At 49.6% G+C, this 16,858-nt stretch overlaps 1 protein-coding gene across 1 annotated transcript; it reads right to left on the bottom strand.

Annotated features, from left to right (window-relative positions):
- Positions 1-1,736: 1,736 nt before the first annotated feature.
- Positions 1,737-14,328, bottom strand: FAM3A (FAM3 metabolism regulating signaling molecule A; the record flags this gene model as incomplete). Its single annotated transcript, XM_071419452.1, is given in 10 exon segments — positions 1,737-1,935; positions 3,410-3,504; positions 3,507-3,535; positions 7,168-7,252; positions 9,985-10,035; positions 10,589-10,647; positions 11,955-12,092; positions 13,371-13,380; positions 14,174-14,202; positions 14,204-14,328. Coding segments are annotated over 10 exon segments (714 nt in total), but the record flags the coding sequence as incomplete, so codon positions are not given.
- Positions 14,329-16,858: the final 2,530 nt, after the last annotated feature.

Here is a 16,858-nt window from a genome sequence, read left to right as displayed (position 1 = left end):
ACACTTATGGGGTCAGAACCTCAAAATTATGGGGTCAGAATTATGGGGCAGAACCCCAACACTTGGGGGGCAGAACCCCCTGACCCTTGTGGGGCAGGACCCCTGGAACTCAAGGGGAAGAACCCAAACACTTGGGGGTCAGGACCTCAGAACTTGAGGGGCAGGACCCCAAACTTGGGGGGTCAGGACACAAAACTTGAGGGGGCAAGACCCCAACACTTGGGGTGACCACTGGCACTTATGGGGCAGAACCCCAACTCTGGGGGGTCAGGACCCAGTTATGGGGCAGAACCCCAAACTTGTGGGACAAAACCCCCTGACCCTTGTGGGGTAGGACCCCTGGCACTTATGGGGCAAGACCACAAACTGGGGGGTGAGAACCCCTGGCACTTATGGGGGAGAACCCCAATACTTGTGGGGCAGGACCCCAACATTATGGGGTCAGAACCTCAAAATTATGGGGTTTAGGACCCCAACAGTTATGGGGCAGAACCCCAACAATTGTGGGCTCAGGACCTCAAAATTATGGGGTCAGGACCCCAACACTTATGGGGCAGAACTGCAGCACTTGGGCAGCAGAACCCCAAAACTTGTGGGGTCAGAACCCCCAAACCTGTGGGGCAGGACCCACACACTGGGGGACCCTGGATCTCCATGGGGAGCCCCTGGACCCTAAAGGAGGCGGGCCCGAGGCGAGTGGGCGGGGTTTATGCTAATAAGCAGGCGTGGTTTATGCAAATGAGGAGGCGGGTTTTATGTTAATGAGGAATAAAGCAGGGTTTATGCTAATAAGAATGCGCGGCGTATGCTATTGAGGAATAAAGGCGGGGTTATGCTAATAAGAAGGTGTGGTTTATGCAGATGAGGAGGCAGGGTTTATGCTAATCAGAAAGCGCGGCACATGCTAACGAGAAATAAAGGCGGGATTTATGCAAATGAGGAGGTGGGGTTTACGTTAATAAGGAATAAAGGCAGGGTTTATGCTAATAAGAAGGCGGGGTTTATGCTAATAAGGAATAAAGCAGGGTTTATGCTAAAAAGAAAGCACAGCGTATGCTAATGAGGAATAAAGGCGGGTTTTATGCAAATGAGGAGGCGGGATTTATGTTAATAAGGAATAAAGCAGGGTTTATGCTAATAAGAAGGCGTGGTTTATGTTAATAAGGAATAAAGCAGGGTTTATGCTAATAAGAAAGCGCAGCATATGCTAATGAGGAATAAAGGCTGGGTTTATGCAAATGAGGAGGCGGTGTATATGATAATGAGGAAGCAGGCGGGGTTATGTTAATAAGGAATAAAACAGGGTTTATGCTAATAAGAAAGCGCGGCATATGCTAATGAGGGAATAAAGGCGGGTTTATGCAAATGAGGAGGCGGGGTATACGTCAATAAGGAATAAAGGCAGGGTTTATGCTAATAAGAAGGCGTGGTTTATGTTAATAAGGAATAAAGCAGGGGTTATGCTAATCAGAAAGCACGGCATATGCTAATGAAAAATAAAGGCGTATGTCTATGCAAATGAGGGGGCGGGGTTTATGCTAATGAAGGCGGTGCCGTTGCCGGGGAACCCTGAAGTGGGCGTGGCCAGATGGAGAGGAAGCGTGGCCAATGAAGGGGGCGTGACCAATGGAAGGGGCGTGGCAATGGAAGGGGCGTGGTCAATGAGGGGGCGTGGCCCACCGGACGCGTTCCCCCTCCCGTCCCTTGCGGGTCCGAACGCCCCAAACCCTCCAGGCTCCGGAACCACCCCGAGTTTATTTGGGGCCATTTTGGGGCTCCCATCAATGAGGGGGGGCTCGGGGTCCCCCCCGGGGGTTTTGGGGTCCCCGCGGGATTTTGGGGTCACCCCGGGGGCCTCTGGGGGACGCAGCCCCCGAGCTCCAGCGCCTCCGGCCACCCCTCGTATTTATTGGAGCCGCGGCTGTTCCGGACGTGCTGCGGAAACCGGGCGGCCTCGGGGTTTTTTTGGGGGATTTTGGGGGGATTTTGGGGATTTTGGGAACCCCCCCGAAGCCCTGAACTCCCCCACAGAAATGCTGAGCTGTGCCTGAATCCCCTACATCCCAAAATCCCCCCAAAATCCCCTCCCAAAATTCCCTCTAAATCCATCAAATCCCCCAAAAATCCCTCAAATCCCCCCAAAATCCCCTCAAATCCCCCCAAAATCCGCTCAAATCCCCCTCAAACCCCCCAAATCCATCCAGGATACCCCAAATCCCCTCAAATCCGCCAAAAATCCCCTCAAATCCCCCCAAAATCCCTCAAATCCCCCCAAAATCCCCCAAAATCCGCTCAAACCCCCCTCAAATCCCCACAAATCCCCCCAAAATCCCCCCAGACCCACTCAGGACTCCCCCAAATCCATCCAGGATTCCCCAAACCCCCCAAAATCCCCTGAAAAGGCCCCAAATCCCCCCAGCCCCCCCAAATCCCCACCAAACCCCCCCAAAATTCCCTCTTAATCCCTCAAATCCACCTAAATCCTTTTCAATCTTGCAAAATCCTCACAAATCCCCCCAAAATCCCCCCCAAAATCCCCCAAATACCCCCAAAATCCCTCAAATCCCCCCCAAATCCACTCAGGACACCCCAAAATCCCTGAAAATCTCCTCAAACCCTCGAGATCCCCCAAAATCCCCCCAAAATCCCTCAAATCCTCCCCCAAAATCCCCCAAATTCCCTAAAATCCCCCCAAAATGCCCCAAATCCCCCCCAATCCACTCAGGACCCCCAAAATCCACACAGGACCCCCCCAAAATGCCTCAAATCCCTCAAATTCCTTCCAAATCCCCCCAAATAGCCCTCAAAATCCCCCCCAAAATCCCCCAAATTCCTCAAATCCCCCCGAAAATCCCCTCAGGACCCCCCAGAAGGCCCCAAAATCCCCCCAAAATGTCTCAAATCCCCCCCAAAATCCACTCAGGACTCCCCAAAATCCCCCCCAAAATCCCCCAATATCCCCCAATATCCCCAAATCCCCCCAAAATCCCTCAAATCCCCCAAATTCCTTCCAAATCCCTCCAAATGCCCCCAAAATCCCTCAAATCTCCCAAATCCCCCCAAATCCACTCAGGACCCCCAAAATCCCTGAAAATCTCCTCAAACCCTCAAGATCCCCCAAAATCCCCCCCAACCCTCCCCAAATCCTCCCCAATATCCCCAAAATCCCCCCAAAATCCCCCAAATATCCCCCAAAATCCCCCCAAAATGCCCCAAATCCCTCCCCAAATCCACTCAGGACCCCCCAAAATCCCTGAAAAATCTCCTGAAAGTGCCCAAATCCCCCCCAAATATCCCCCAAAATCCCCCAAATTCCTTCCAAATCCCTCCAAATCCCCCCAAAATCCACTCAGGACCCCCCAAAATGCCTCAAATCCCCCCAAAATCCCCAAATCCCCCCGTTTCCCACCTGCTCGAAGGGGCTCCTGTCCTGCACCCCTTTGGCCCCCAGGAACACCCAGGAGTCCCTGAACCCCAAATCTTTGGCCACGGCGCTGCCGAGCTCCCGAAAATCCGGCGGCTCTCCTCGGTCAGCCTGGGGAGAAACACCCGAAAACGGGGGGAAAAAACCCAAAAATGGGGGAAAAAAATCCCAAAATTGGGAGGGAAAAATCCCAGAAATGGGGTGGGAAAAATCCCCCAAAATGGGAGAAATCGCCTCAAAGAAAACCCAAAAAATTGGAGGGAAAAATCCCAAAAATGGGGAGCGAAAACCCCAAAGAAATCCCAAAAAATGTGAGGAAAAAATCCCAAAATTGGGAGGGAAAATTCCCAAAAATGGGATAAAAAAATCCCCAAAATATCCCAAAAATGGGAGAAATCGCCTAAAAATGGGGAGCAAAAAACCCCAAAGAAATCCCCAAAATTGGAGAAAAAAATCCCAAAAATGGAGGAAAAATATCCCAAAAATGAGAGGAAAAATCCCCAAAAGACTGGGGGAAAAGAACCCCAAAAATGGGAGAAATTGCCCCAAAAATTTAGAGGAAAAAAGCCCAAAATGGGAGGGAAAAACCCCCAAAAATTGGGATGAAAAAAACCCCAAAACTGGGAGAAATCGCCCCAAAAATGGGGAGCAAAAGGACCCCAAAGAAATCCCCAAAAATTGGAGGAAAAACCCCCAAAATTGGGAGGAAAAATTCCCAAAAATGGGGATAAAAAAAATCCCCAAAATATCCAAAAATGGGAGGACAAAACCCCAAAAATGGTGTGAAAAAAACCCCAAAATTGGGAGGGAAAAACCCCAAAAATGAGGAGCAAAAAAACCCCAAAGAAATCCCCAAAAAATTGGAGGAAAAAATCCCAAAAATGGGGTGAAAACCCCCAAAACTGGGAGGGAAAAATGACAAAAATGGGAGGGGAAACTCCCAAAAGTGGGAGGGAAAATTCCCAAAAATGGGAGAAATTGCCTTAAAAATGGGGAGCAAAAAAACCCAAAGAAATCCCAAAAATTGGAGGAAAAAACCCTCAAAATATCCCAAAAATGGGAGGAAAACCCCCCAAAATGGGAGAGAAAAATCCCAAAATGGGAGGAAAAAATCCCCAAAAATGGGAGGGAAAAAACCCCAAAAATGGGAGAAATCGCCTTAAAAATGGGGAGCGAAAACCCCAAAGAAATCCCAAAACATTGGAGGGAAAAATCCCAAAAATGAGATGAAAAAACCCAAAAATGGGGTGAAAAAAAACCCCAGAAATGGGAGGAAAAATCCCAAAATTGGGATGGAAAAACCCCAAAGAAACCCCCAAAAATGGGAGGGAAAAAACCCCCAAAATTGGGGTGAAAAAAAACCCAAAAATGGGAGAAATCGCCCCAGAAATGGGGAGCAAAAAACCCCAAAGAAATCCCCAAAAATGGGAGGAAAAAATCCCAAAAATGGGAGGGGAAAACCCCAAAAATGGGAGGGAAAAATCCCAAAAATGGGGTGAGAAAAACCCAAAATTGGGAGAAATTGCCTTAAAAATGTGGAGTGAAAACCCCAAAGAAATCCCAAAAAATTGGAGGAAAAAACCCTCAAAATATCCAAAAAATGGGAGGACAAAACCCCAAAAATGGGAGGAAAAAATCCCCAAAAATGGGAGGGGAAAATCCAAAAATGGGAGAAATCACCTTAAAAATGGGGAGCGAAAAACCCCAAAGAAATCCCAAAACATTGGAGGGAAAAATCCCAAAAATGAGATGAAAAACCCAAAAATGGGGTGAAAAAACCCCCAGAATTGGGAGGGAAAAATCCCAAAATTGGGAGGGAAAAAAACCCCAAGAAATCCCAAAAAATTGGAAGAAAAAATCCCAAAATTGGGAGGGAAAAAACCCCAAAAATGGGAGAAATCCCCCCAAAATTGGGAGCAAAAAACCCAAAGAAATTCCCCCCTAGGGCCCCCCAAATCTCCTCTAGGAACCCCCAAACCCCCCCAGGGGATCCCAAATCCCCCCCAAATCCCACCCAGGACCCCCCAAATCCCCTCAGGACCCCCCAAAAGTCCCCAAATCCCCTCAGGGACCCCAAATTCCCTCAAATCCCCTCCAGGAGCCCCAAATCCCCTCCAGACCCCCAAAAGTCCCCAATCCCTTCAAATTCCCCCAGGAACCCCCAAAAGTCCCAGATCCCCTCAGGGACCCTCCAAACGTCCCCAAATTCCCTCAAATGCTCCCTAGGAGCCCCAAAATCCCTCAGGACCCCCAAAACCCCACCGGGACCCCCCAAATCCCCTCAGGGACCCCCAAAACCCACCCAGGACGCCCAAAAGTCCCAAATCCCCTCAAATGCTCCCCAGGATTCCCAAATCCCCTCCAGGACCCCCCAAATCCCCTCCAGGACCCCCCAAAAGTCCCAAATCCCCTCCAGGACCCCCAAATTCCACCCAGAACCCCCAAATCCCCTCCAGGACCCCCCAAATCCCTTCAGGGACCCCAAAATCCCAACCAGGACCCCCCAAATCCCTCCAGGACCCCGAAAAGTCCCCAAATCCCCTCAAATGCTCCCCAGGATCCTCCAAATCCCCTCAGGGACCCCAAATTCCCTCCAGGACCCCCCAAAAGTCCCCAATCCCTTCAGGACCCCCAAATTCCACCCAAAAACCCCCAAATCCCCTCCAGGACCCCCCAAATCCTCTCTGGGACCCCCAAAAGTGCCCAAATCCCCCCAAACTCCCCAAGGACCCCCCAAATCCCCTCAGGGAGCCCCAAAAGTCCCCAAATCCCCTCAAATGCTCCCCAGGATCCCCCAAATCCCCTCAGGGACCCCCAAATTCCCCAGGGGACCCCCAAAATCCCAACCAGGACCCCCAAATCCTCTCCGGGACCCAGAATCCAACCAGGAACCCCAGATTCCCTCCAGAACCCCCCAAAAGTCCCCAAATCCCCTCAAATGCTCCCCAGGACCCCCCAGATCCCCTCAGGGACCCCCCAAATCCCAACCAGGACCCCCCAAAAGTCCCCAAATCCCCCCAAATTCCCTCCAGGACCCCCCAAAAAGTCCCTCCAGGACCCCCCCAAATTCCCTCCAGGACCCCCCAAAAGTGCCCAAATCCCCTCAAATGCTCCCCAGGACCCCCAAATCCTCTCTGGGACCCCAGAATCCCCACCCAGGACCCCCCAAATTCCCCCCAGGACCCCCAAAATCCCACCCAGGATCCCCCAAAAGTGCCCAGATCCCCCCAAATTCCCCCCAGGACCCTCCAGATCCCCTCAGGAACCCCCTAAAAGTGCCCAAATCCCCTCAAATGCTCCCCAGGAGCCCCCAAATCCCACCCAGGAACCCCCAAATTCCCCCCAGGAGCCCCCAAAAGTCCCCAGATCCCCTCAGGGACCCTCCAAACGTCCCCAAATTCCCTCAAATGCTCCCCAGGAGCCCCCAAATCCCCTCAGGGACCCCCAAAACCCCACCCAGGATGCCCCAAAAGTCCCAGATCCCCTCAAATGCTCCCCAGGAGCCCCAAATCCCCCCAGGGGACCCCCAAATCCTCTCTGGGACCCCCAAAATCCACCCAGGACCCCCAAATCCCCCAGGGACCCTCAAAAGTCCCCAAATCCCCTCAGGGGACCCCAAAATCCTACCCAGAACCCCCAGATCCCCTCAGGGACCCCCAAATTCCCTCCAGGACCCCCCAAAAGTGCCCAAATTCCCCCAGGACCCCCCAAATTCCCCCAGGACCCCAATCCCAGGCCCTCACTTGGTGGCGGGGTCGTCGTAGGAGGCCACGAGCACCAAGGTCCCCTCATGGAGCGGCCGCAGGAAACGCAGCAGCTCCTCAACATCTGGGCCAGAAACGGGGAAAAAATGATCAAAATCAGCTCAAAAATCAGCAGAAAAATGGGGAAAAAATGGGCAAAACATGATCAAAAATCAGCAGAAAAATGGGGAAAAAAATGGGGAAAAAATGATCAAAAATCAGCAGAAAATGGGGAAAAATGGGCAAAAAACTGCTCAAAAATCAGCACAAAATCAGCATAAAAATGGGGAAAAAATGATCAAATATCAGCTCAAAAATCAGCCCAAAAATAGGGAAAAAATGATCAAAAATCAGCAGAAAAATCAGCTCAAAAATGGACAAAAATGATCAAAAATCAGCATGAAAATGGGGAAAATACAGCTCAAAATTCAGCACAAAAACGGGCAAAAAATGATCAAAAATCAGCAGAAAAATCAGCCCAAAACGGGGAAAACATGATCAAAAATCAGCAGAAAAATGGGCAAAAAAAATGGGGAAAAAATGATCAAAAATCAGCAGAAAAATGGGCAAAAAATGATCAAAAATCAGCTCAAAAATCAGCTCAAAAATGGGGAAAAAAATGATCAAAAATCAGCAGAAAAATGGGCAAAAAATGGGAAAAAATGGTCAAAAATCAGTAGAAAAATCAGCCCAAAAATGGGGAAAAAACTGCTCAAAAATCAGCAGAAAAACGGGGAAAACATGATCAAAAATCAGCATAAAATGGGGAAAAAACTGCTCAAAAATCAGCAGAAAAATGGGGGAAAAATGGGCAAAAAATGATCAAACATCAGCAGAAAAATCAGCCCAAAAATGGGGAAAAAATGGGCAAAAATCAGCAGAAAAATCAGGAAAAATGGGCAAAAAATGATCAAAAATCAGCAGAAAAATCAGCTCAAAAATGGGGAAAAAACTGCTCAAAAATCAGCACAAAAACGGGCAAAACATGATCAAAAATCAGCAGAAAAATGGGCAAAACATGATCAAAAATCAGCAGAAAAATGGGCAAAAAAATTGATCAAAATTCAGCATAAAAATGGGCAAAAAATGATCAAAAATCAGCATAAAAATGGGGAAAAAATGATCAAAAATCAGCATAAAAATGGGGAAAAAATTATCAAAAATCAGCAGAAAAATGGGGGAAAAATGATCAAAAATCAGCAGAAAAATCAGCTCCAAAAACGGGCAAAAAATGATCAAAAATCAGCAGAAAAATGGGGAAAAAATTATCAAAAATCAGCAGAAAAATGGGGGAAAAATGATCAAAATCAGCAGAAAAATCAGCTCCAAAAACGGGCAAAAAATGATCAAAAATCAGCATAAAAATGGGCAAAACATGATCAAAAATCAGCATAAAATGGGGAAAAACTGCTCAAAAATCAGCAGAAAAATGGGCAAAGAATGGCAAAACATGACCAAAAATCAGCAGAAAAATCAGCTCAAAAATGGGGAAAAAACTGCTCAAAAATCAGCAGAAAAACGGGCAAAACATGATCAAAAATCAGCATAAAAATGGGCAAAAAAACAGCTCAAAAATCAGCAGAAAAATGGGGGAAAAATGATCAAAAATCAGCAGAAAAATCAGCCCAAAACGGGGAAAAATGATCAAAAATCAGCAGAAAAATCAGCACAAAAATGGGGAAAAATGATCAAAAATCAGCAGAAAAATGGGGAAAAAATGGGCAAAAAAAAGATCAAAATCAGCAGAAAAATGGGGAAAAAACTGGTCAAAAATCAGCACAAAAGTGGGCAAAAATGATCAAAAATCAGCAGAAAAATCAGCAGAAAAATGGGGAAAAATGATCAAAAATCAGCAGAAAATGGGCAAAAAAACAGGCAAAAAATCAGCATGAAAATGGGGGGAAAACTGCTCAAAAATCAGCACAAAAATAGGGAAAAACTGCTCAAAAATCAGCATAAAAATGGGGAAATTCAGCCCAAAAATGGGCAAAAAACTGCTCAAAAATGGGGAAAAAGCTGCTCAAAATTCAGCACAAAATGGGGAAAAAACTGGTCAAAATTCAGCACAAAAATGGGGAAATTCAGCACAAAAAATCAGCACAAAAATCAGCATAAAAATGGGCAAAAAAACTGCTCAAAATTCAGCACAAAATCAGCCCAAAAATGGGCAAAAAAACTGCTCAAAATTCAGCACAAAAAGGGGGAAAAAACTGCTCAAAATTCAGCACAAAAAGGGGGAAAACCTGCTCAAAATTCAGCACAAAAAGGGGGAAAAAACTGCTCAAAAATCAGCATAAAAATGAGGAAATTCAGCCCAAAAAATGGGCAAAAAACTGCTCAAAAATCAGCACAAAAATCAGCATAAAAATCAGCAGAAAAACTGCTCAAAATTCAGCCCAAAAAATGGGGAAAAAACTGCTCAAAATTCAGCATAAAATGGGGAAAAAACTGCTCAATAATGGGGAAAAATCAGGTCGAAATTCAGCCCAAAAGTGGGGAAAAAACTGCTCAAAAATCAGCCCAAAAATGGGGAAAACCTGCTCAAAAATCAGCACAAAAATGGTGAAAAAACTGCTCAAAATTCAGCACAAAAATCAGCACAAAAATGGGGAAATTCAGCACAAAAACGGGCAAAAAATTGCTCAAATTCAGCACCAAAATGGGGAAAAATCAGCACAAAATGGGGGAAAATCAGGGGAGGGGCTGGGAAGGGAGGGTGGGGGAGGGGTGGGGCAGGGTGGGGGAGGGGTGGGGCAGGGTGGGGGAGGGGTGGGGCAGGGTGGGGGAGGGCAGGGTGGGGGAGGGGCGGTCACTCACCCCCCGCCCACATGTCGAAGGCCTGGGCCGCGATCAGCTCCCCACTGACCCCTGGGGTGGGGGAGGGGTCAGAGGGGGAGGGGCCTGGATCAGCCCCTCCCCCCATGCATGAACCCACCCCCCGGTTTCATTGGCCCCGCCCCCATTGGTTTGGCCACGCCCCCGTTTCATTGGCTCCTCCCCCATTGTTTGGCCCCGCCCTCGTTTTCGTTTGCCCCTCCCCCAGCAAAGTGGCCCCTCCCCCACCCAATTTCACCCTCCCCCAATGTATTCGGCCCCTCCCCCATTTTCATTGCACCCTCCCCCAATTCATTTGGCCCCTCCCCCAATTTGGCCCCTCCCCTATTTTACCCCTCCCTATTACCCCCCCATTTTAATGGCTCCGCCCCCAATTTAATTTGGCCCCGCCCCCTTTTGGCGCCACCTCCTCCTCTCCTGTTCTGCCCCTCCCCCACCCCAATAAAATCCCAACCCCGCCCCATTAAGCCCCGCCCCCAGCCGGCTCTCCCTCCCCCACTCAATTGACCCGCCCCCACCCCGATTACCCCGCCCACCTCCCTCAGCCCCTCCCCAACCCAGCCCCTCCCCCCAGCCCCTCCCCCACCGTTCACCAGGGCGATGTTCAGGCCCCTCCCCACGTTGTTCTTCACGCTGCTCATCAGCCTGGGGGGGAGGGGCGTGGCCAACGTCAGCCACACCCTGAGCCCCGCCCCCACCCCATGAGCCCCTCCCCCACCCAATAAACCCCTCCCCCACCACCGAGCCCCTCCCTGTCCCAATCATGCCCCTCCCAAACCCCTTTGGCTCCTCCCCATTTTAGCCCCTCCCCCATTCCCCAAGCCCCTCCCTTCTTCTCAATGCCCCTCCCCCATTTTAGCCCCTCCCCATTCCCTTTATCCCCTCCCCCATCCTCACTCTCTCCCCCCAGGCAGCCCCTCCCCCATTCCCTTTAGCCCCTCCCCCATTTTAGCCCCTCCCCCTGTCTCTCTCACTCTCTCCCCTCCAGGCAGATCCTGGCTCCCTTTAGCCCCTCCCCCCTTGTAGCCCCTCCCCATTGTAGCCCCTCCCCCATTCCCTTTAGCCCCGCCCCCATTCCGTCTCTCACTCTCTCCCCTCCAGGCAGATCCGGGGTCCCTTTAGCCCCTCCTCCATTGTAGCCCCGCCCCCATTCTAGCCCCGCCCCCTGCTCACTCTCTCCCCTCCAGGCAGATCCGGGGTCCCTTAAGCCCCTCCCCATTCCCTGTAGTCCCGCCCCCATTGTAGCCCCGCCCCCATTCCGTCTCTCTCTCTCTCCCCTCCAGGCAGATCCGGGGTCCCTTTAGCCCCTCCCCGTTCCCTTTAGCCCCGCCCCCATTGTAGCCCCGCCCCCTGCTCACTCTCTCCCCTCCAGGCAGATCCGGGGTCCCTTTAGCCCCTCCCACACCCCTTTAGCCCCGCCCCCTGTCGCTCACTCTCTCCCCTCCAGGCAGATTCGGGGTCCCTGTAGCCCCGCCCCGTTCCCTGTAGCCCCGCCCCCGTTCCCTTTAGCCCCGCCCCCTGTCTCTCACTCTCTCCCTCCAGGCAGATCCTGGGTCCCTTTAGCCCCTCCACACCCCTTTAGCCCCTCCCACACCCCTTTAGCCCCGCCCCTCTGTCTCTCACTCTCTCCCCTCCAGGCAGATCCGGGGTCCCTTTAGCCCCCTCCCACACCCCTATAGCCCCGCCCCATTGTAGCCCCGCCCCCATTCCGTCTCTCACTCTCTCCCCTCCAGGCAGATCCGGGGTCCCTTTAGCCCCTCCCACACCCCTGTAGCCCCGCCCCCTGTCTCTCACTCTCTCCCCTCCAGGCAGATCCGGGGTCCCTTTAGCCCCTCCCACACCCCTTTAGCCCCGCCCCCATTCCGTCTCTCACTCTCTCCCCTCCAGGCAGATCCGGGGTCCCTTTAGCCCCTCCCACACCCCTTTAGCCCCGCCCCCATTCCATCTCTCACTCTCTCCCCTCCAGGCAGATCCGGGGTCCCACCACATTCGCGGCCCCGCTCAGCAGCCGGAAGGCGAAATGCCGGGGGGGGCAGGGCCGGGGGAGGCCGCACTTGAACCGGGGGGGGCGGGGCGCTGAAGGGGGGGGAGGGGGCGGGGTCAGGGGGACCCCCCGGAAACCGGCCCGGAGCGCCCCTCCCCCACCCGCACCCCAAAATTGTGCAAAGTTTGGGCCCCGCCCACAACAGATTGGCCCCGCCCCAATTTAATATCGCCCCGCCCCCGTTAATTAACTCCTCGCCCAAATTAATTGGCTCACGGCTGATTAATTTAACCCCGCCCCCAATTATTTGGCCCCTCCCCCATTCAATTCGATCCCCCCCCCAATTATTTGGCTCCTCCAATTTAATTAACCCCTCCCCCGATTTAATTAATCCCTCCCCCCACTTTAATTAACCCCTCCCCAAATTTAATTAACCCCTCCCCCAATTTAATTTGCCCCGCCCCCCACTTTAATTAACTCCTCCCCCCAATTTAATTAATCCCTCCCCCCACTTTAATTAACCCCTCCCCAATTAAATTAACCCCTCCCCCAATTTATTTTGCCCCTCCCACCACTTTAATTAACTCCTCCCTCAATTTAATTAACTCACGGCTGATTTAATTAACTCCTCCCCCAATTATTTGGCTCCCCCAATTTAATTAACCCCTCCCCCAATTTTATTGGCTTATGCCTGATTTAATTAACCCCGCCCCGATTTAATTAACCCCTCCCCCAATTTAATTAACTCCTCCCCCAAATTAATTGCTCACGGCTGATTAATTAAACCCCTCCCCCAATTTAATTAACCCCTCCCACAATTTAATTTGCCCCTCCCCCAATTTAATTAACCCCTCCCCCGATTTAATTAACCCCTCCTCCAATTTAATCAACCCCTCCCTGAATTAATTAACCCCTCCCCCAATTTAATTGGCTCACGGCTGATTTAATTACCCCTCCTCCAAATTAATTGGCCCCTCCCCTAATTGGCCCCTCCCCCAAATTAATTGACCCCTCCCCCATTCAATTCTGCCCCTCCCCCAATTTATTTGGCCCAGCCCCACTTTAATTACCCCTCCCCCAATTTAATTGGCTCACGGCTGATTTAATTAAACCCCTCCCTCAATTTAATTAACCCCTCCCCCAATTTAATTGGCTCACGGCTGATTTAATTAGCCCCTCCTCCAAATTTTTGGCCCCGCCCCCAATTGAATTGGCCCCTCCCCCAATTTTTTGCCCCTCCCACCACTTAATTTACCCCTCCCCCATTCAATTCTACCCTCCCCCATTTATTTAGCCCCGCCCCCAATTGATTTGGCCCCTCCCCCAATTGATTTGGCCCCGCCCCCATTTATTTGGCCCCTCCCCCCTCACCTGCTGTGGGGCGTTCTCGTCACCTGAGGGGGGGGAGGGGAGAGGGGCGGGGCTGAACCACCTCAGCCCCTCCCCCACCGCCAAACCTTCCCTGCCCCTCCCCCAATTGAACTCTGAGCTCCCCCTGCCCCCACCCAGGGCCCTCCTGCCCCTCCCCCCACCCAGGGCTGTTTTGCCCCTCCCCCCCAAATTTTGGGTCCGCCCCCTTGCTCCTCCCCCACCCAGAGCTGTTTTGCCCCTCCCCCTTTTTGACCCTCCCCTCCAGAGTTTTGAGGCCCCTCCCCCAGATCTGATTTGCCCCTCCCCTTTTTGCCCCTCCCCCTTTGCTCCTCCCTTTTCCCCCCTCCCCCTTTGCTCCTCCCCTTTTTCCCCCTCCCCCTTTTGCCCCTCCCCTTTTTGCCCCTCCCCTTTGCCCCTCCCCTTTTTTCCCCTCCCTTCCCTCCCTTTTTGCCCCTCCCCTTTTTACCCCCCCTTTTTGCCCCTCCCCTTTTTCACCTCCCCTTTTTGCCCCTCCCCCTTTGCTCCTCCCCTTCCCCCTCCCTCTTTGCCCCTCCCCTTCCCCCCTTTTTGCCCCTCCCCTTTGCCCTCCCTTTTTACCCCCCCTTTTTGCCCCTCCCCTTTCCCCTTTTTGCCCCTCCCCCTTTACCCACTCCTCTTTTTGCCCCTCCCCCTTTGCCCTCCCCTTATTTGCCCCTCCCATTTTTGCCCCTCCCCCTTTACCCCTCCCCTTTTTCCCCCTCCCCTTTTTTCCCTTCCCCTTTTTCCCCTCCCCCTCCCCTTTTAGCCCCTCCCCCTTTTCGCCCCTCCCCCACTCACGCCGCAGCAGCCTCAGCAGAGGGGCGGGCTCGGGGCGGGCCCAGCAGTGACGTCACCGCCAGCCAGGCCAGGGCGGCCACGCCCCCCAGGGCCAGGAGGCGGAGGGGGCCTGGGGAGGGGGAGGGAGAGAAACTCCCTGAAAATGATCCCAAAAATCAACCTAAAAATGATCCCAAAATGGCCAAAACACCCAAAAACCACCCAAAAATACCCCAAAAATCAACCTAAAAATGATCCCCAAAATAGCCAAAAATACCCCAAAAATAACCCTAAAAATACCCCAAAAATCAACCTAAAAATGATCCCCAAAATAGCCAAAAATACCCCAAAAATATCCCAAAAATCCCCCAAAAATCAACCTAAAAATGATCCCAAAAATACCCCAAAAAGAACCCTAAAAATGATCCCCAAAATAGCCAAAACACCCCAAAAATACCCCAAAAATCAACCTAAAAATGATCCCAAAAACACCCGAAACCACCCAAAAATACCCCAAAAATCAACCTAAAAATGATCCCCAAAATAGCCAAAAATCCCCCAAAAATCAACCTAAAAATGATCCCCAAAATGGCCAAAAATACCCCGAAAATAACCCTAAAAATACCCCAAAAATCAACCTAAAAATGATCCCAAAACACCCAAAAAACACCCCCAAAATACCCCAAAAATCAACCTAAAAATGATCCCCAAAATAGCCAAAAATACCCAAAAATATCCAAAAATCCCCAAAAATCAACCTAAAAATGATCCCCAAAATAGCCAAAAAACACCCAACAATAACCCTAAAAATAACCCCAAAACTCCCAAAAATTTCTCAAAAGTCCCCAAAAATAATCCCCAAAACCACCCCAAAATCCCCCCAAAAAATCTCAAAAATTCCCAAAATCTCCCCAAAACCACCCAAAAAATCCCCCCAAAATCCCCTCAGAAACATCCCAAAAAATTCCCCAAAATTCCCCCAAAACTCCCAAAATTAATCCCCAAAATTCCTCCAAAATCTCCCCAAAATTAATTCCCAAAATTCCCCAAAACCACCCCAAAAATCCTCCCAAAAATTCCCCAAAACTCCCCAAAATCACCCCAAAAAAACCTCAAAAATAATCCCAAAATTCCCCTAAAATAAACCCCAAATCCCCCAGAATTCCCCCAAAAATTCTCCCAAAATTCCAAAAAATTCCCCAAAATTCCCCCAAATCCCCCACCCCAAATTTGGGCAAATTTTTGTTGCAATTTTGGGGGAATTTGGGGAATTTATGGCAAATTTGGGGGATTTGGGGGGATTTTAGGGGAAATTTTGGGGGATTTTGGGGGATTTGGAGAAAATTTTGTGGAGAATTGGGGGAATTTTGGGGAATTTTGGGGAAAATTTTAGAGGATTTGGGGGAAATTTTGAAATAATTTGGGGACTGGAGATTTTGGGGGAATTTTGGGGGAAATTTGGGGGGAATTTGGACAAATTTTTGAGATTTTGGGGGGATTTTGAGGGGATTTTGGAGGATTTTGGGGAAATTTATGGGAATTCTGGGGGATTTCATAGAATTTTGGGGATTTTGGGAAATTTTGGGGGGTTTGGGGGAAATTGGGGGGAATTTTGGGGAAAATTTGGAGGAATTTGGGGATTTAATGGGATTTTGGGGAGATTTTGGGTGATTTATGGGAATTTTTACGAATTTTTGGAAATTTGGGAGAGATTTGGGGAGAATTTTGGGGAAAATTTGGGGGAATTTTGATGGAATTTGGGGGAATTTTGGGGAAAATTTTCTGGAATTTTGGGGAAATTTTTTGTGGAAATTTTGGGGAAAATTTTGTGGGAATTTTTGGTGGAACTTTGGTGGAATTTTGGGGGAACTTTGGTGAAATTTTTTGGAATTTTGGGGAGAATTTTTGGTGGAATTTTGTGAAAATTTTGGGGGAATTTTTTGGGGAATTTTGGAGCATTTGGGGGAATTTTTGGTGGAATTTTAGGGAAAATTTGGGAGAATTTTGGTGGAATTTTGGGTGGAATGTTTTGGGGAATTTTTGGGGGAATTTTGGGGAGAATTTGGCGGAATTTTTGGTGGAATTTTGAGGAATTTTTGGAAAATTTTGGGGAGAATTTTTGGTGGAACTTTGGAGAGAATTTGAGGGAATTTTTGCTGAATTTTTGTGGAATTTTTGGTGGAATTTTGGAGCATTTTGGAGAAACTTTAGGGGAATTTTTGGTGGAATTTTGGGGAAATTTGCGGGAATTTTTGGTGGAATTTTGGAGCATTTTGGGGGAAGTTTTTGGTGGAAAATTTTGGGGGAATTTTTGATGGAATTTTGGGAAAATTTGGGGAATTTTGGGGGATATTTTGGAGCACTTTGGGGGAATTTTTGGTGAAATTTTAGGGGAATTTTCGGGGGAATTTTGGGGAGCATTTTGGGGGAATTTTTGGGAGAATTTTGGGGGAATTTTGGAGGAATTTTGGTGGAATTTTCGGTGGAGTTTTGTGGAATTTGGGGGAATTTTGGTGGAATTTTAGGGAGAATTTTTGGTGAAATTTTGTGGAATTTTGAGGAAAATTTTGGGAATTTTGGTGGAATTTTTGGTGGAATTTTTGGTGGAAATTTGGGGGAATTTATGGTGGAATTTTGGAGCATTTTGGGGGAATTTTTGGTGAAATTTTGGAGCATTTTGGGGAGAATTTGGGGGAATTTTTGGGG

Source organism: Agelaius tricolor, unplaced genomic scaffold (assembly GCF_023055355.1).
Source record: "Agelaius tricolor isolate 1412-34295 unplaced genomic scaffold, bAgeTri1.0.p SCAF_109, whole genome shotgun sequence".
Classification (NCBI taxonomy): Eukaryota; Metazoa; Chordata; class Aves; order Passeriformes; family Icteridae; genus Agelaius; species Agelaius tricolor.
Note: the sequence above shows the minus strand (reverse complement) of the source record. Positions and strands in the feature narration are given on the sequence as shown.